Below are 18,835 nucleotides of genomic sequence, written 5' to 3' on the forward strand. Positions count from 1 at the left end.
ACATATACTGAAACACACATCCACCCGCTCACACAAACGCACCGTAAATGCACATACTGTATACGTGTTGACAGTATGCTTCCCATACACACACAGTCACTCGCACTTCTATACAAACACACTGTACAAATCGATGCACCAACGCCCACACACTTTCCCTCGATTTCTATCATTCACACACTCGCACACACTCACTCATACACTACTACATGTCAATATTGTGAACAAGCCTTCAATAAACCTCTCCATACACATTCTCCTCCGGCCGTTTTGGCAGACAGACAATAAGGAATGATTCAAAATGGAAATGTATGACATGTTCCTTTATAAGGCCACTCCAAACCCATCATCTGTGTTTTACCAATCAGTCTGCACCAGGCTGGAAGTTGAGAGCTCAGAGAAAAAGGCTCCAGCCCTAAAAAAATGTCTGGGAATGACTCAAACTCTCACTGGGCCTGCCTTGTAAAGCAACATCCGCCATTAGAAAGGAGCTTCTACTGCATATACACGGTCTAAGGTGAAGAACGACATGAACACTTGGCACTAGGTTTCTTTTTTCTTTTTTTTTTTTTTACACTGATGCACTCTTCTGGTGTGAAATACATCTGCTTTTGGCACAGCTCTTCACTCTGACTCAGTGGATGTCACTCGAGTTACGTGCACTCATGTTCAAACTTTTGGTCCATACGTACACTTTACACATTTTATATTGACAAAAATAATTCTGTAATGTTAAAAAATAGAATACAAAGCTCTAGTCAGGTGTGCAAAAAAAAAAAACTGAAGACGTAACAGAGATATAGATAAGAGACGTCAAAGCATGAATACTGTAGATGCAGTGCAAAATGATGTCCACCTTCCCAGCCCCAAGCTTAACCCAACTCACACCACTTCCCTGCCTAACAGGCATGATGATAACTGTACACATGGGCATTCTGGGATACTATATACTGTGGATGTGCTCTATGATTATTGAATGAGACAACCAGCAAACAGAAAATTAAAAAATGGCGGCCAGAAATTACTTCCACTGGCTGAGGTTTCTTCCAAATCATCCATGTTGTACCATGTTACACAGTCAGTTTGCTTTAAGACGTTCTCTCTCATCCTTTGACAATGTCAGTTTTTAGCAAAAGCTAAGGGCTCCACAGATCTGTGATCTCTCTCAGGTTCTTGCTCTCCTTCTCAGTCTTGATTGTGACTTGCACTGTCCGCTCTTTCAGAGCTCAGATATACAAACACATTGGGTATGTGGGAATTTTAAACTGTACGGAATTTCCCTTCCCTGACTCACTCCTTCATTTTTAACTCTTTTTGTTCTCTGTGCCTCTCCTTGTCTCAAGGGCATGTGTTTCTGACTTTGTGCATGGGTAGGTGTGTGTGTATGTGTGTGTCAGATGTTTTTGTGGCTCTTTCGTGTGCATGGCCAGTAGGGTGTGTTATAGTGTGGGAATGTGTGCATGTCAATTTGTGATTGTTATTGGGTGTGACGCTATTTATAAGATGCTTTCGCATGCTCAGCTAAGACTGTGAGGTGTTTGCACATCTCTGTCTCACACGTGAGTCTGCATTCTTTGTGTGTGTCGGCTGTGAGAGTAGTCAGAGTGTTGCGAAGTGTAGGAGAAGCGAGTGGAGCTGCCGTACTTCCCTAGTCCAGTCTCTGATCCCGAAGGAGCTGGGCCTCCAGGACCGACTCCTACCCCAGGGCTGCCCACCCCAGATCCCACCCCGTACATCTCATAGGAGGGGCCGGCCTCCAGGGGGGCCAGGCTGGACGGTGCAAAACCCATGCGGTAGGTCTGGTAGTGTGAGGGGTATCCGTAATTGTCGTAGGCCAGCTGGGAAGTGGAGTCCAGGAGGCTACAGTCCCCAGGGAAGTCACTGGCTGCGGGAGCTGGGTTAGTTGGGGGCTGCTGGCTCTGGCCCCCCCGGGTGAAAGTGTTAAACTGGGCATAGCTGATGTGGGATAGCCTGGAGGGTGGCCGGGGGTCGTAGCAGGCCTGTGGGCGCCCAGGGGAGGTGAGGGGACCTGGGGGACCAGGGGCTCCTCCACTGGCAGTGGCTCCTGAGCCTCCAGTGCTGCTGCTGATAGATGCCGCCCCCCCTGGTGTTCCTCCAGGGGAGCGGTAGTCAGAGTAGTGCATGGTGGAACGGGACGCAGGGTGGACTTCATCGTGGGTGGATGCTCGCACATTGTAGTAGCCGTTAGTTGGGTCCTGAAAAGTAAAGAAGGGGAGAATGCATATATAATGCAATATAGAAATTAAGAAAAAATGTTATGACGGATATCCTCAAGAGGTTTCTACACACAAATTAAACAAATAGGCTCTGTAATAACAGTATGTTCCCTAATGATCCTCGCAAATAATTTGTTATGGTTGTGGAAGGTAAGAGCTCACAGTTAAATTCTAAACCTTTTAAGCAGCCACTCTATTTCCAACAAGAGTCCATTAGAAAAACAAGGCATTTTTTATTTAAATAGTCGCGTGAAAAAGAACGTACACACTTTGTCGTTTCTAAGATTTTACGCAACAAAGACTAGGCCAAAATGCCAAAACAGTGTGTTAAAACTAAGTCCACCCTTACTGTTTCAATAGGAATTAAGAGCGGAAGTATCAGTCAGGTGCTGCTAATCAAATGCACTCTATAAAAGTAGGTAAAAAGTAGCTTTTCTGTTTTGGTCATTTAGCTGGCTAAGAGTTGATGTCCCAACAAGTTCACCCTCAAGGTCAGATCGTGCAAAGCTCAGAGAAAATGTAAAAAAAAACTCCAAGAGCTACATCTCAGACTCTACAGGCCTGAGTTAGCATGTTAGATGTTAAAGTTCATGACAGTACAATTAGAAAAAGGTTGAATGATTATAGCTTGTTTGGATGGGTTGAATGAGAAAGCCTCTTCTCCCTAAAACAAACATGGAAGCACAGCTTGGGTTTGCAAAGTCACAACAAACCACAAGACTTCTGGAACAATGTCCTTGAGAAAGATGTGACCACAGTGTAGAAGTTCACTCATAATGCACAGCGGCACCAAATGCCTGAAAACTCTAATGGCCTGAAGCAATGTTGTATATAAGAGTGGGTCAAAATTCCTCCACAATGATGTGAGAGGCTATCAACATCATACAGAAAACAATTAGTTCGAGTTATTGCTGCTAAATATGGTTTTATGACTGTTGAGTCATGAGTTGTCCTTAATTGTTCACACACTGCTTCTGCATTTTCGCTCAGTTTTTGTTAAATGAGGACATGCTGTAATATGCAATGTGTGGCTGTTTCTCTGAGGTTGTATTTACCAAGATCATTTCTGTTATATGTAAACCTCAGAAATACGGGAGGGTGTACATACATTACAAACTCAAAAAACTACATACTGAAAACCTGTTTTTAACATGCACATTATGTCACCTGCACCTTGTCGTGTGGACCTTGACTTATTTTTGCTAAAATAAACCCCAAAAATCTAAAACTCTTATTTGACTGTTGTTGTTCAAGTTGTTGTTAACCACAGGCTGCCTCTCCCTGCTCACCTGTTAATGCTTTAATAGTGCTCTTCCGTTTATTCAACAGGATTTTGCTGTCTCATTGTCTCGCACAGACTTGTTTCCCTTCCAAGTTTGTTTTAGTGCTCTGGTGCTACAGGCAGTGGGGAGAAACAAAAAATCCATCTGGCTGAGGCAGTTGTCGAGGGGATCTAAACACCTCCTGCGGTGGATTCATGTCTGCGTTTCTTCAAAGTGATCCAAGGCAGCACTCCAGCTGGAGGGGCGGGTTTATTTTGCCCTCACAGATTATTCATGGGGGGAAAGTTTCAGAGGAATATTTTGGCAGCTTCCCAATTGAAAATGCATTCATCACCTAAGCCCAACCCCATGGTGTCAATATGAATAAATGATTCATCTCAGCACAATGGGCAGAGTATGACTGAATGTTTCTGATTTTAGTTGTAAAATCAGTTGAAAAGAAAGTAAAATCTGTCTCCTGAATAATTCAATGACTGATTCTGTCATCTGTATGATCTCACCTTTAGGTCATACTCCTGACGGGTGTCCAGGGTGTCACTGCGGAGGTCAGACTTGAGCTCTATGTCATCTTTAAAAGGCTGATTGGAGGGAGAGAAGGACACAGAGGGGAGAAACTAAACCATCAAACAACAAAACAAAAAAAAAGAAGAAAAAAAGGAGAGAAGGAGCCATAACAAAACAGAAGAGGGAAGGAGGCAACAAGTGTGAAAGGAAAAGAGAAAATGGATTTAAAAGAGTTAAAAAGGAGCGATTTAAGAGGAAATCAGTATTTTTTAGTCAAAAGGTACAGAGCAGTGTATAGAGAGGTTACAGAGTTATTCTGAGGCTTTTTCTACAACTACAGGCTGTGAAAACAGAGTCCAAGACAAACACAAACATGCCGCTGCCGCTCACCGAGTACATGGCCTTGACCATGCGCGAAGCTGTGGACACACTGCCGGAGTCCTCCTCTAAGCTGTGGGTCTCCTTGTTTATCGTCTCCACCTTGATGTCAGGCTTACCCAGCGTGACCCCGCGCCGGCCTGAAAGCAAAACACCGCAAGGATGAATAGAGCTGGAAACACGCTTGTAAGTCAGTGAGTTTTCACAAGCTGGGGGAGAGAGCTTAGAGGGGACCTATGGCTATACAGCGCTGAGGTGTTTGATTTTCTTTGGTGTGCAGCAGCTTAAATTAAGAATTTAAACTGTGAACCTCCATAAAAAGCATGAATACTACTGTAAAGACTATTTATAATCCATGTCAAAGCATATGGAGAGTATGACTCACTGCCTTTGCGCTGCCGATAGAAGATAAGAACAAGGACCAGCAAAAAGATGAAGAGGAGGATAGTTGAGCCCACCGTCCCACCAGCTATTATCCCCAAAGGAACCTCCTCTGTAATGAAAGGATAAAATAGAATCAGACAGAAAGAAAAAAAACGAACGTTTAGGTTTCGATTGCTTGTTCAGTCAGCAACTGAACAAGCATGATTTTATGAATCCAAACTCTATAGAAGTGCCCAGTCGCCTGTTACTGACACAATATCGACTTATTTAGATAATAAAAACTCAAATAAATTGTGTTCTTCACCATCTTCCTGAAAACTAAAAATGGATGTTAGATCTTGCACACCTTTCTCCTCCAGTGTTATGATCATGGTGCCAGGGCCGAACGAGTTCCAGGCCGTGCAGTTGTAGGTGGATAGGAAGTCAGACTCCATCACGTTGTTGATGGTAAGGGTGGAGAGGACGCCACCGCCTTCGGCTGACGATTTGCTCTGCTCCACCGTGTACCTCTCTAACAGTGTCCCCTTCTCCTTCTCCCACACGTTCTCCTTCCACGCCCACACCTGCCGCAACACAGATGTTTTTTGTCATGTAATGTTAGACTGCATCTACCAATCCACTCAAATCATATGTTGTTTCTCAAACCCTCTCAACGTGTCTGTTAGGTCTAATTCTGTCTGAGATATTAAGCAGTTGTGTAAAAATTCTCATGTCTGCTTCCTTGCATGTTTGGAATTGTCTTTTTAATACATTCATGAAAACAAAACATCATCATGGCTGAGAGGATATTTAGTGAAAAGGGAGAGCTGCCTTTAAACATCCGTCACACTACAAATGCAGTAGTCCACATAAACACACTCTCACGCAAACATGCACACTGCACAGTGGGTGACTGATCTGGCGAAAAATATTGCTCATTCTCCACCTTTAAAACCACTAAAAGCAACTTTATTATTCAGCACTTAAGCACTGTACTAAGGTGAGTTAATTATGCATAAGCCCACATGTTCCTATAATCTGCCCACTTATTGCAGAGTGGGAGAATCTCCTGGTTGTGGCGTTTACAGGGACAAGTCCCCCCCCCAGCCCTTTATATTTTATAAATCTCTCTCCGCCCCAACCTTCGCCACTTGCATTAGGGGCTAGTCAGGACCGATCAGTCACAGAGGCAAGGGAGCTGAGGAAACCACTGCTGTCCGGGCTGCTTTATGACGCAGAGCTAAAAGCAGACGGCTCAGTGTTCGCATTGGTTTGTTTTTGTGATGGGATGGAGGAACATTCTGAGAGAGTCTGTGGGTGAGTCACCACTCAAAAAGAAAAGGGGACAGAGTGTAACAGCATTCTCCATGCAGGAAAAGAAGCCATTTAAGAAAAAGTACAGCAAGATTATAATGCAAACTGTTTTTAGAGCAAAAGTTACAACTATGAGCTCTTTGCGATCAAAGCTTTTCTTTGTCTGGCATGATTATTTATTATTATTCATTATTCTTGTCTAAATAAATTATGCATTTCATTTTCTTATCTTTTCACTTACTATCTTATCTGGAGGAGGTGTGCTGGCGATGTAGCATTTCACCTCTCCTCTTTCTCCTCTCACAGCATACTGGACTGGATCACTGGAGATGATAGGAGGACCTGTGGGGCCAAAAGCGAGAGAACATGTGAAGAAACCATTTGTGAAGTACAAAAACTTTGGGAAAATCAGATTCAAGCTGCGGTATTTCAGAATATAAATGCCCACCATTTTGGACATGCAAAGTTTTTTTCCAGTTACTGACAGGGCCACTGTCTTAGTAAAAAGTAAAAAAAATATTGTGTAAAAGCAGCAGAACATTAAACTGTATGGATGTTTTCTGACCGTTGACCGTGAGCGTGACCTCAGTCTCTCCTACTCCAATCCGTGGGACGATGGCCTTACACACATACTGACCAGCATCCGCCTGGCTCACTGATTTCAGATACAGCTGGTTGCTGTTACTCAGAACCTGTGGGGGAGTGGAAAAAAAACACACAAATATAAACAATGCGATCAAAGTCCACAAGGGAAGGCTGATGTACTTCATGTACTTCAGCATACCTTGTTCATTTAATAGTCTATGTGAGCACCTAGTCCGACCCTATCTGGTGAACAATGCAAACTTGGCCTTTAGCTTTTAACCCATTACAAGGGGTTTTATAGTTGCCTAGCAACCACATCCATCAGAAAATTATTTGGGAGAAAATTATAGTTAAATATGTAACCACAGAGAGAGAGAAACACCTGACTGTACAGGCGTGGGCACCGGCAGAGTTCAACAATGATTAGCAGGTGTGTAGTGAAGGAGATTTAAGTCACTGTCTTGTAATTAGTTCTAGTTTCTGCTCGGCTTTGAGCTGTTGCTGAATAAAACTCAGAATATGGTATACCATTCAAATCCAGGCTAAATACCTGAATCAAGAACAATTGAATCAAATCATTAAAGGTAATTTCTGCCCACTGCAATGGTCTTAAACAATGACAGCTTTATCTATAAGGACTATTTCTTTTTTATTTATTTTTTTAATTTATTTAGATCACGTGTCATTCTGTATTCTACTACAACAACATGAGTTGTCTTCAGGGATAGATAAAGTAATATTCTATTCTATTCTATTTTAAATACATATATATGCCTATGAAATCAATAAATGTGGCTATGAAATAAATCCTGTAATAAATTCATGAAGTAAGTATAAATCCCTACATATGGGTTGGAATAGTTATATATGAGTTTAATTCAATTCAATTCAATTTTATTTATATAGCGCCAAATTACAACAATTGTCATCTCAAGGCACTTAAATAATATAGTCCAATTCAAGCCAATTGGAATTCAATTCATTGTAATCATAATCCAATTCATTCATATAGAGCCAATTCAAAAAATAATATCCTAGCTAAGGAAACCAACAGATTGCACCAAAATGAATACACCTAATTACAAACAATGTTCTAACTAAGAACTTTGCAGATAGGTTGTTCCATTCAGATTCATGGTTCAGTTTCTGACCATATTAAATCCCCCCTATGCAATCCGCAATGTTTGCACATATCCAAAGTCTTAATCTCATCCGTATTCCTCAAAACAAGTGTGCCTTCCATCTACTACAGTCTTCATATTCTGCACTGAGCCGGTTTGGCCAGATCTTGTGAAGGAAACTAGTAACTCAAGCGATGAAAACAGGCACAAAACAAGCGATACTGCTTTAAAAAAAAAACATTCCAAACTTGCACACAGTCAGTGAACAATGCAAGTGTGGAGCCTTGAGCATGCTTTGTAAAGCAGCAGTGTGTCTGAGCTTAATTCAGCTTTTGCTTTCTCTGAATGACCTTATTCAGACAGAGGGGACCAGAAAATACTGTTTACATGGCAGTGTCTTATTCAGAGTAAGGTCTGCAACTTGAATGACAGAATATTGTTGTGTGTGTAAACATACCTGTTTGCGGCACAGCTTTTTAAATACCAAGAAAAGTTTGGGGTAAAAGGGATATTGGTTTTGCTTTAGTAGAGAATATTTACACTGCTCTCTGTAAATATAAAAAAAAAATCTGCAAAGTGCAAAGACTGAATACAGAATTTTACTGTTTGTCCACTTTATTAAAAGGACTGGCATTTCCAGAGTCACAGTTATTCACAACTTTCAGTATGGCTGCCAAACAGTGTAATACACCATCTGAAATCAATCACTTATTTTGCACATTGTTTCTGCTGCATGATTTAAATCAATACATGGGACTTCAGTATATTATAGTTATAACATATAGCAAATAAATGTATTGTTCAATCTGATCATGTTCAATCTTCACAAAAACTGAAATTAAAAAGAGATGACAAGTCAGTTAATGCTCTCCCAAAACAGGATGCTGCTGTTAACACAAGAGATGAGCATTTGACCTTCGAAAACTGTGTGAAAACAAGAAGAGAGGAAAGAAAGCACAGCTGGGTTTCTTGGCTTCTTACCATGTTTGAACCCTTCTTGAACCAGGTGAGAGTGAGCGGAGGGTTTCCGGCCCATTTGCAGTTGAGGGTGATATCAGAGTCAACGTCAACAGTTTTTGGCTGCGGCTCCACCAACAGGATAGGGCCGACTGGGGACGGAGATTAAGGGAGAGAGTGAGCTGTCCTGGGTTTTGTTTGAGGAATAATGCAGTGGGACTAAGGGGGGGGAGCTGAGAGAATGAGACATTTTGACTCCAGGCTGGGATGAGTGATTGAACAAGGTGAGATGAGTAGTGTGTGACTCACAATGAACGTCCACCAAGATGCTGACGTTGGTCTTTCCTACAGCATTGAAAACCTGACAGGAGACAGGCTCAGTGAAGAAGGAGTGGTCGGCCTTGGTGGTGAACACACTCTCCCTGGCGCCCTGCAGCGCCACTCCACCTTTAGCCCACCTAGATTTTAGACACACGTCCCAAAAAAAGCATGTTTTCTATGTGCAGTGGAACATCATATGACACAGAAGGAAGTATATTCTAAATCTCAGATTGGCATTTTTTTTTTTATTATGACAATTTAAATCTGATCAGTGGCTAAACTGTAACTTGAAAATGCCCCAAAAAAAGAGAATGTAGCAAACCTGTAGCCCATAATAGGAGGGTTGGCATGAGCCTGGCAGGTGAAGGTGACTCTGTCCCCTTCCAGGACAGAGCGAGGCTCAATGGACAAGGTCACTATTGGTGGATCTGGAAGAGAGCGAGACATACATAAGGTAACCTTACTACGTCTAATGTATGCTGGAATTCAGAGGATTAGCTGAGGCAAAATGGTTGCCATGCATTACTTAAAAACAGCTTTAGAATCCTTGATCTGGTGACAGATGTTATACATTTAACATTATGATGTTTGTCCTCTTTGATTTTGACGCAGACACAATAACTACAATTTTTTCAGCGTTTTAATTTTTTTGAATATGTCTTAAATACATCTTTTTTTCTTTCAGGTATCTACAACCCCAATTCCAAAAAAGTTGAGTCTCTGTGTAAAATGTAAATGAAAGCAGTATGTAGTCTCATAAGCCACTATCTTATTCACATTATGAGAAATATATTCGTTAATCTTGAATTTTATTGTGGCAAAATGTCCCAAAAAAGATGGGACTGGAGGAAAAAAAAGTCTGGAAAGTAATGGCAATGGAAGCAAAGAAATTCTACTAATTGGCAACAGGTCAGTAACATGACTGGGCATAAAAAGAGCACATTAGAGAGGCAAAGTCTCTCAGAAGTAAAGCAAAGGTTGAGTAACCTGTGTCTATAAATTGTGAAGCAATTTCAGAAAGTTCATCAACATAAAACTGGGAAGAATTTGAATGTTCCATCATTTATAGCACATAATATCATCAATATCAAAAGATTGAAGGAATCTGGAAGACATCTCTGAGTCAGTTTTTTTTAAAAACTGAGCCAAAGTGGAAAACTGCTCTGTGGTCAGATTAACTGAAATTTTTAATTCTTTTTGGAAATCATGGTTTCTGCATCCTCTGGATTAAAGGAGAAGAGGAACTATGGCTGGGCGATAAAACGATTGCGATAGTTATCGAGGAATAACTTTTCCTCCATGGAGATATGAAACATGGTCGATATACTTTTCGATAGATTACATTCGTCCATCTTTTGACAGACAATACAAATAGCCAATGACAACGAGAGTTGTGCCGCGCTGAACCAGTCGCGTGGCTAGAATAGAGCAATGCAAGCAGCTAGTCGTGGCGTGTTTGTTTGTTTGTGCTGCTGCTGCAGCTGTTTAAAAAAAGAAAACGAGTGCTCCCTCGGAAGAAACGACGGAAACACAGCCCAAGGCGTAACGGATGACATCGCTGATAAGATGGGGCCCAAGAAATTCAGTGGTGTGGAGGTATTTTGGTTTTCTGAAGTCCGACACGAAACAGAGTAGTAGTAGTGTGCACTTATGTCGAGCACATGTTCCGGCAAAGACTACCTAAAGACTCGACTATTGGGAATACTAATAATCTTTTTCATCACCTGAGGCACGGCCACCCGAATCAAACTTTTTTTGATTAGTTGACTGGTCAGATATAGGATTTCAATTTAAAATACCTGTTCTCTACTTATCTGAAACAGTTGTATAGTGTCACATGTCATGTTCAACTTTGACAGAAAATAAATATTTCAATAAAAATTAACCTTCTGATATCTTCAAATCTCACTTAAGAGTATCGGGGAACAATTCAAATTCACAAAATAGTGATTTGTTTTATATTGTGATATACTGTATATCGACTGATATAAAAAAATGATCGTGATATGACTTTTTCCCCTATTGCCCAGTCCTAAGAGGGACCATCTGACTTTTTATCAGCGCTCAGATCAAAAGTCTGCATCTCTGATGGTATGGGGATGCATTAGTGCCTATGGAACTGACAGCTTGCACATCTGGAAAGGCACCATCAACGCTGAAAGGTTTAGAACAACACCTTGTAGATAATATCTTTTTTTAGGTAACCAGATACTGCAGCTATTATAACAGCTACTGGTTTCGTAGTACCGGGTGAAAACCTTTTAATCATCGTGAAACAAAAACTATAAAAAAGACAAAGAAGACTGTTGGGCAACCAGAATCCTATATCAGACAAGAATGGGACAACATCAAGTCAAGGTCCAGGAACGGATGTTTCAGTTTCAGACTGTTTTTACAAAAACGGGAGATGCTACACAGTGGTATACATGGACCTGTCCCAACTTTTTTGAGACATGTTATTGCTATCAAATTTAAGATGGGCTAATATTCTTTTATGAAATAGTAAAATGTCTGACCTTTAACATTTGACATGTTTTCTATATTCTACTGTGAATTAATTATTTTTTATGAGATTTGCAGATCTTGGCATTCGGTTTATTCAGTTTAGTCAGTTTATTAGTTTTATTTGCATTTTACACAGTGTCCCAACTTTTTGGAATTGAGATTGTACATTGAAAAGAAATGACAAAACTTCTGTAACTAATATCAGTTTTCCTCAATTTTAAGCCCAGTATGGAAAAGTAGCATTGCTTACGGTGCACGTTAAGGGTGACGGTTGTGCTCTTGCCAGTGGGAACTGCCAGGTTGGTAGCCACACAGCTGTAGTTCCTCCCAGTGTCAGTTTCAATGGGGTGGACAGGAAGGTAGCTACGTGTGGTCACCCTCTTCCTGTCTGGAAGCACCTCCTGGTATTTAGATGACAGAGAGTTAGTGCCAGAACAGTTAGTGAACGGGAGTGTTTAATGTGTCTGAGTGTGTGTGCAGGTTTCTTTTTTTTAAACTCACAGTGGTACTGACGGCCGCCTCCACAGGCAGACCGTCTTTGAGCCACTCGATCATTGAGGGCGGCTTAGCCCCCCGAGACACACAGCTCAGGTTGTATGACTCCCCTGCGTTCAGCAGGACCTCCGGACCCCCATCGATCACCGGGTCGTCAGGCGGAACTGGAGCAGGAGAGAGAGGGCGTGGCTTGATACATACAATCTCATATAATTTCCATAGATATGCGGGCTGTCACACAACAACACAAACATACTAAGGACGGTGAGTTTGGCCCTTCTGGACCTCAGGGCGGCATCAGGGGCCTGGCACTCATACAAGGAGTCATCAGACAGATCGGCTGACAGGATCTCCAGGTTGTGCTGGCCAAGCTCCTGGACCCGCAGCACACTGTACCTGGGCCAGGCTGGAACACACATTCAAACAGAAAGACTTGAACAAGAGTAACAAGTTTTAAAAAGCAAAAGCAAAGAATATATTTATAACTCTAACAGCCTCCCAATTTTGCCCAGATACCCCTATGTTAGCATTCTATGTCCTTTTATCTTCTCTATTATCTAAACCTTCAAATACTGATAGGTCACATGTCTAAGGCGCCCCATGAGGCTTGTGGCACCTCATCATGCTGATCACAAAACATCAGATCCATGTCACGAAGGAGGTAAAAAAATCTGTCTTTTTTAGCATCAGCCTAAAGGACACCAGAGAGATGCACGGCCACATGATGCGACTGACAAGCACAAAAATAAACACTTGACCACATTCACACAGTAACACACACAGCCTTTCCAATCCTCTCTTTCCCCTCCCCCATCCAGCACACAGTCCAGCTGTGTCACTGCCCTGCATTCTCACCATTAGGTGGCGTCCATGCTCTCTTCTAACAGTAGGGGGAAAAGATGAATGCATTATGACAGCAGCGTTTTAGAGCGCTCAAACTGACTCAAGTCCATGGTGCAGAATTCACGTTTGCTGTCCAGACGTGGATCACATGTGAAACTCTTCGCTGCCATTTCATATGTGCAGCCTCCGAGCTGACCGCTGCTGCTTGCCTAATCTTTGTGTGTCCTTGTTTCTGCATGCATTTGGACGTGTGTGCCTTTCATATATGTGCTTTTGCATTTGAAATGTCGAGGGGGCAAAAGCAAAGCCAAGAGTAGGGGTATCTGGAAAGGGGGGGACAGAGGGACACAGGCTCATACACAGAAAGAAACACACACATACACAGAGGACAGTGTTCATGTTTTTAAGCTTTGGGTTAAAGTCCTGGATCAGTACAGTAATAATATGAATAAATAAACCAAAATAAAAGGGTAAGGAAAGAACGACAAAGACAGGGAGGAGGAGAGAAAGAAGGGACATGAAGAAGAGTGCAGGAACTAGGAGTGGGTCAGGCAATGAAGCTGATGAGAGACGAGGCAGACAATTTAAAAGAAGAATCTGAGAGGGCTCAGTGCAACAAAGGCAGCTGAAAGAAGAACGAAGAGAGCAAGAGGGACAGAAAGGAACAAGGGATCTTAGATGAGAAGGTCACAGAGGAATAGCGTGACAGATAGAAGAGAGGAGAGAAGAAGAGAAAAGAGGAGGGGAGAAAGTACATCATAGTGAAGAAGGGATTAGAAATGAAGAACAAGAAAGTTAGGAGTGAAAAGTAAGCCATCCAAAACAAAGGAAACAGCTAAAGTTAACAGACAAACAAAAACAACCACACATAAAGAATATCCTCCTCTAGGGCAGTGGGTTAAAAATATGTCCACATGTTTTGACCAGTAATTACTCAACCCCCTGCATCATTCCTTCTGGACTAAGCACATTAAGCGCAATTCTGCAAAATGTTGTAACCCAGCGATGAGATGAGTCATTCAACCCAAGTTTTGCCAAAGCCGACTAAATCAAAGTGGAAAATCACTCAGGACAAGAAAAAAGAGGAGGAAATCAGTGTGAGCGATAGAGTGAGGGCTCTGAGCTGCACTGTAGAACAGACAGCCCTCAATAAATATCAGATATTAGCCAGTCGGTGTCAGCCACTGCTTCTCTGAGAGAGGTGATAATGTGATGTTCCTCAACCAAACTCAGGGACGTCAGACTGCAAAATGTGCCCGAGGGAGCAAAGAAATTCCCATCAAACCTGTGTGCGGAAGGTGGGTAAATGTAGCATCAACCTAATTTTGTGCACATATTACCACAATAGGATGTGAAGGGGTATCTGCAGTGGCAGATAAGGTGTCATATGACAGTAACATGACAGTAGGCTCTCTTATCTTGTGCTCTGCTTACTCAGTCTAGCTGTATTTACAACATTCAGCGGCAAGAGCAATTTGTCAGCATGCATTAGATCCCGAAGATACCAACACGCAATGTTGCACTAACACTGGGATGCTGCCTCAAAAGATGTTTTTCGAAACACCGTGGGCAAATTTCAGTAGAACTGCAGCAGTTAGATATCTAAATAATAACTCGACTGAAAATTAATCTGCAGCTACTATGTCTGTTTATTCATTTTAGCAAATCATCACGCAGAAATGTGCAGTGGTGGAGGCAGAGTTCAGATCCTTTAAGTTCCACTGTGCAACATTTATGGCAATATAATTTTGCCTGGTGTTAGAATTACATTCAAATAATAACAACTGAGTTTTGATTTCCTTAGAATGAGCAATGTGTATAAAAAAGTTGCCCTTCTCAGCCCTCTGCCATATTGTACAAGCATCTTACGACTGTAGCCAAGTGGGGACAACCCAAACGCCACTTCTAGAACTTCGACTGTACAGAAAAGATGGACGAAGTCAACCATTATCTGGACATGAAGTCGATGCAGAAATCCTCTAAAGTAACGCTTGAGAATTTTTCAAATTCTTCGCTCTTTGGCTCCCCCTAAAGTTTTGGGATGTGATAAGGAACGAATATCTATGCAAACTCTGCTAATGTACAGCCATATACTACATTTTTTTGGCATCTTGAAGAGGTGGAAAATATGCAATTAAAAGCCAACAAATATGTTGACTGACTGAAAAAGCTAAATATGTTGTAGTGCAGGACTTGAAACCAATGGTATCTCATCCTTGGGCAGTTTCAGTCCTGGGAATTTAGATAGCAAGTATATAGTCAGTATACTTGAAAATGAGAATTGTTTTAGGGTTGACAAACTTCTCATGTGTTGCTTTAAGATGCAGTACCACTAATTGCCGCTTTGAGGTAGATCCAAAACTGTAAACTTTTCTCATGAATTAGCTAGATTTACTCCCACTGATCAGTGTGCTGGGGACTTTCCTGAAAACAAATGAGTAAATAGCTTCAAAGATACGTAATTTTGTCCAGTCAGACTTCACATTCATACTTCGTTTCCCAGCTTCACCCTTTTTGATCTTATGTTTTGAACTGTAAAAATTGAACTGTAGATAAATGTGGTGAAGTAGAAAATACTGCAATTCCCTGTGAGATGTAGTGGAGTAGAAAGATGAAGTCAGTATGCTAAAATATAAAAGACTCACCTGAAAGTGGAGATAGCTACATTCTACAAACTTCACAAATGTGAGAATCTGGTCTTTGACTTAAACAGAAGCAAACTGAAAACCTGACGGCTGAGGATTGTTGGTTAAATAAAAGAAACGTGAACACGTGCCCGTGGGCTCATAAAATTGATTACCGGCATATTTTTAGACATAGCAAATTATCAATTAATCAAAAAATTCATCAGAAGATTAATTTATGATGAAATTAATTATTAGTTGTAGCCCTGAATTAGTTACTTACAATTCAAAACCGACTAAGACTGAGAAGCTGAAGCAACGTGAGGTTATAGACGGGGGAGGTGGTCAAACTGGGAGTTATTTAAAACAATCATTTGTTTTTTTCCCAGCAGGATAGGCTTTTATTTAGGAGTATCATATATTAATAATTTTTGGCTGTTTAATTTTCTCTCTGGCTTACTATTTCTAGTTAACATGCAGTGTTTTACAGTTGACTCGCGTTTGTAAGAAGCAGTTTGTGTGCAGCCAAATATCATAACTGGCAGAACTATGGTTGTTAATTATGATAAATGCATTGCTGACATTAGCATATAGCTCAAAGCTCCGCTGTGTTGGTGCATGTCCAATTTTTGTTGGATGCTGGCATGAACTGTACAAAAGTGTGGCAACATGCTGGCCTCCAATTTCAGTTTGAGTTTGGCACCACAGCACAGCAAAACTCTGAGCCTCTGCACAGCAAAAACAGCAGATGCCACTGAAAATATAATCTTTTGTCTTCACTCAGAAGTGTGGCGCAAGTTATATAAGCAAATGGTCAGCACTTTATGCAGGGCCATATTCAAGAAAAACTCAAGATATCCTAATTTCAGCTTCTAGAGCATAGACCATGCAGTTTAAAAAAAGGTGCCCATCAGCAGTTGCAGTCCAAAGATTTCAGAATTAGCTTCACAGAACCCATCTCAGTCACACGCTTGAAAGAGTGAAGGAAGCCTGAGGACGGCGTGTGATGCCTCACCCTGAAGGTCCTCTCCGATGCCCAGAGCCAGGCCATCTTTGGTCCACTGAACAATGCCAGAGTAGTTGAAAACAACACAGGACAGGATCACCCTCTGGCCCCGCACCACCGACTGGTCTGCCGGCTCCTGAGAGAATCTTGCCGTCCTCACTGGCAGTTGAGAGGGGGATTGGGAAAGAAAGAGACGGGTAAGTTAGGGACTTTCTCACTGTAAAAACACATTTCAAACAGTCTACTTTAGAATCACTCCAGCATGTTATTCCATTGGTTTATTTTTCATTGTTGATTAAACTGATTAAAACTTGCACTTCCCCAACAGCACATGGAATGCCTTGATTACCACCTTTGCAGCCACTAACTGAGCACCTCAGACAGACAACTGGGAAAGAAAAAGGTGTCAAAGAAGAGGAAATCAGAGCAGAGTTAGAATGAATAAAGTGGAGGAGGCAGTAAAGCTGACTCGAGATCAAACAGATAACTTCAGCCACAGGGTGGCTCACACCCCGTTTCTTCTTGCTCCTGACTTTTATTTCCCTAAAAACTCTGCAGCTCCCTCACTCTCGCCTCTCTCTGTTTCTCCCTTCTTCATTCCACCCTATGAGTCATCTCCCAGGCTTCCACTCCCCAAAAAACATTACAGTGGCTGTCATTGTCTACTGGACTCTCCTTTCAGTCTATAGGCCACTGCCACAGAAGAGGGGCCAGTACCACGCTGGCCCACCAACCATCTAATATGAGGGGAAAAATGAGAAAAAGCCCCTTCTACTGTTTCACACTGTGTGATAGCAACTTGTAATTAGCAGTCCCTTGAAGGCATGGCACGTGTAGAATAGATGAAGGGCAATCACAGGGGAGGATCTACTTTAAATTTTGATTCTTTCCAATCTGGCTTAGTTTTTTTCTCCTCTCCCACTTGTTATTTCGAAGAATCTCATACAGTAGATCATTAACCCACTGCTGCATTGCCCCCCCCCCGACTCCTTTGCCATTCCCTCTCTCCTTCTGTTCTCTCTCCATAAGGTTGGATGTCCTTTACCTAAATTGCCTTGCTTCACTCGCTGCTTTTTCAGGCTATATGTATGCATCCCCACTCGCCTCCTTCACTTTGTTCATCTATAACACTGTCTATGAAGGTTCTTTTGCCTGCACTGATTTTCCTCTGCCTCTCCTTTGCCATAGTATGTGCATGCCGCTTTCTTTCTATATACATATATTATGGAGTGTATGTCCTTTTACCCATAATGCTTTCTATTTCTGTGTTCCTCTTCCATGCTGGTTGGAAGGGGGTTAGAGGCGGACTGTCACAACTCATTTATCACATTAAATATCACCCCTCCAGCACTTTCTTCCTCCCTTTCTCTCATTCCCTCATTCATCCATCTCTCTTCTCTCACTTTTTCCCTCACTTGTTTTTTCTTCACCTCCTGCCACTTACATCTCTCACTTGTCCTCTCCTCTTCTTTTCTTCTTAATCACTCTTTTACCCTTCTGTTAGACTCACAATCTACCTGTCATGCCCTCACAAGTCTTCCCTTGGAGCCCTCCAGTGCTTCTCCAAAGATTCCCATCCGTTGTCTTCTTTTTTTAACAACCGCCATATGCCTCTACACCCTACCTCCAACTTCACCATCATGACCCATAGTCCCTAACTCTCACATTCAGGCACTTTACTATGTATGCGGACATGCACTTTCACGTCATGTTAAGCATGATTTGTAGAGGTAGGACGTGCTTCTAAATAAAATAAAATAAACTAAAACAGAAACGCAAAAAGATTTGAGTACCAAATCACAACAATGACACCTGACGGTGCAGCACATTAATATTCTGAAAGATAAAGGGGATGTATGGGGATGCACACGGAAAAGGGAATAAGATGCAGATGGATTTTGCAGCATGCATACCAAGAATAATTCAGAGCTCAACTATCCCCCTTAAAAATTACTCTTAACCTTAATTTGCTCCATGAGGAATGCCCAAATTCAGTGGTGGAACTAGCGAGTTAGAATAAAGCACAGAATGTAGCAGAAAGGAGATGATTATGTAAAGCCTTTGAATGCAAACAATGTAAGATGGAATCATAAAAACGCTTGTTTTCACCAGCCAATGAAAAACATCAATTCGTCTAAATGGCCGTTCAGTGCAAACTTGACTGACTGTAAAGAGGTACACACTTAAGAATTAGTCATGGAGTCCCACAAGGTTCTGTACTTGGACAAATACTTTTCACATAACATTTCAGTGGTGTGGTGGTTAGCACATTCGCCTCACAGCAAGGTTTCGGGTTAAA

At 41.8% G+C, this 18,835-nt stretch overlaps 1 protein-coding gene across 2 annotated transcripts in view; it reads right to left on the minus strand.

Annotated features, from left to right (window-relative positions):
- Positions 1-548: 548 nt before the first annotated feature.
- The window catches only part of kirrel1a (kirre like nephrin family adhesion molecule 1a), a 32,411-nt gene continuing 14,124 nt past the window's right edge, over positions 549-18,835 (minus strand). Inside the window, exons 2-15 of one of the 2 annotated variants that reach the window (XM_072376303.1) lie at positions 16,546-16,695; positions 12,320-12,469; positions 12,070-12,227; positions 11,819-11,969; positions 9,386-9,491; positions 9,052-9,200; positions 8,767-8,894; positions 6,645-6,771; positions 6,321-6,421; positions 5,133-5,349; positions 4,788-4,895; positions 4,415-4,542; positions 4,021-4,098; positions 549-2,216 (exon numbers count right to left, since the gene is read on the minus strand). In XM_072376303.1, the coding sequence (XP_072232404.1) occupies positions 1,554-2,216; positions 4,021-4,098; positions 4,415-4,542; positions 4,788-4,895; positions 5,133-5,349; positions 6,321-6,421; positions 6,645-6,771; positions 8,767-8,894; positions 9,052-9,200; positions 9,386-9,491; positions 11,819-11,969; positions 12,070-12,227; positions 12,320-12,469; positions 16,546-16,695 (2,414 nt within the window). In that variant the 3' untranslated portion in view covers positions 549-1,553. Of the gene's footprint in view, positions 2,217-4,020; positions 4,135-4,414; positions 4,543-4,787; positions 4,896-5,132; positions 5,350-6,320; positions 6,422-6,644; positions 6,772-8,766; positions 8,895-9,051; positions 9,201-9,385; positions 9,492-11,818; positions 11,970-12,069; positions 12,228-12,319; positions 12,470-16,545; positions 16,696-18,835 lie in introns of both variants that reach the window. The other variant, XM_072376302.1, reaches the window with a different exon arrangement.

Source organism: Leuresthes tenuis, unplaced genomic scaffold (assembly GCF_036924035.1).
Source record: "Leuresthes tenuis unplaced genomic scaffold, fLeuTen1.0.hap1 SCAF_22, whole genome shotgun sequence".
In the NCBI taxonomy this organism is placed as follows: Eukaryota; Metazoa; Chordata; class Actinopteri; order Atheriniformes; family Atherinopsidae; genus Leuresthes; species Leuresthes tenuis.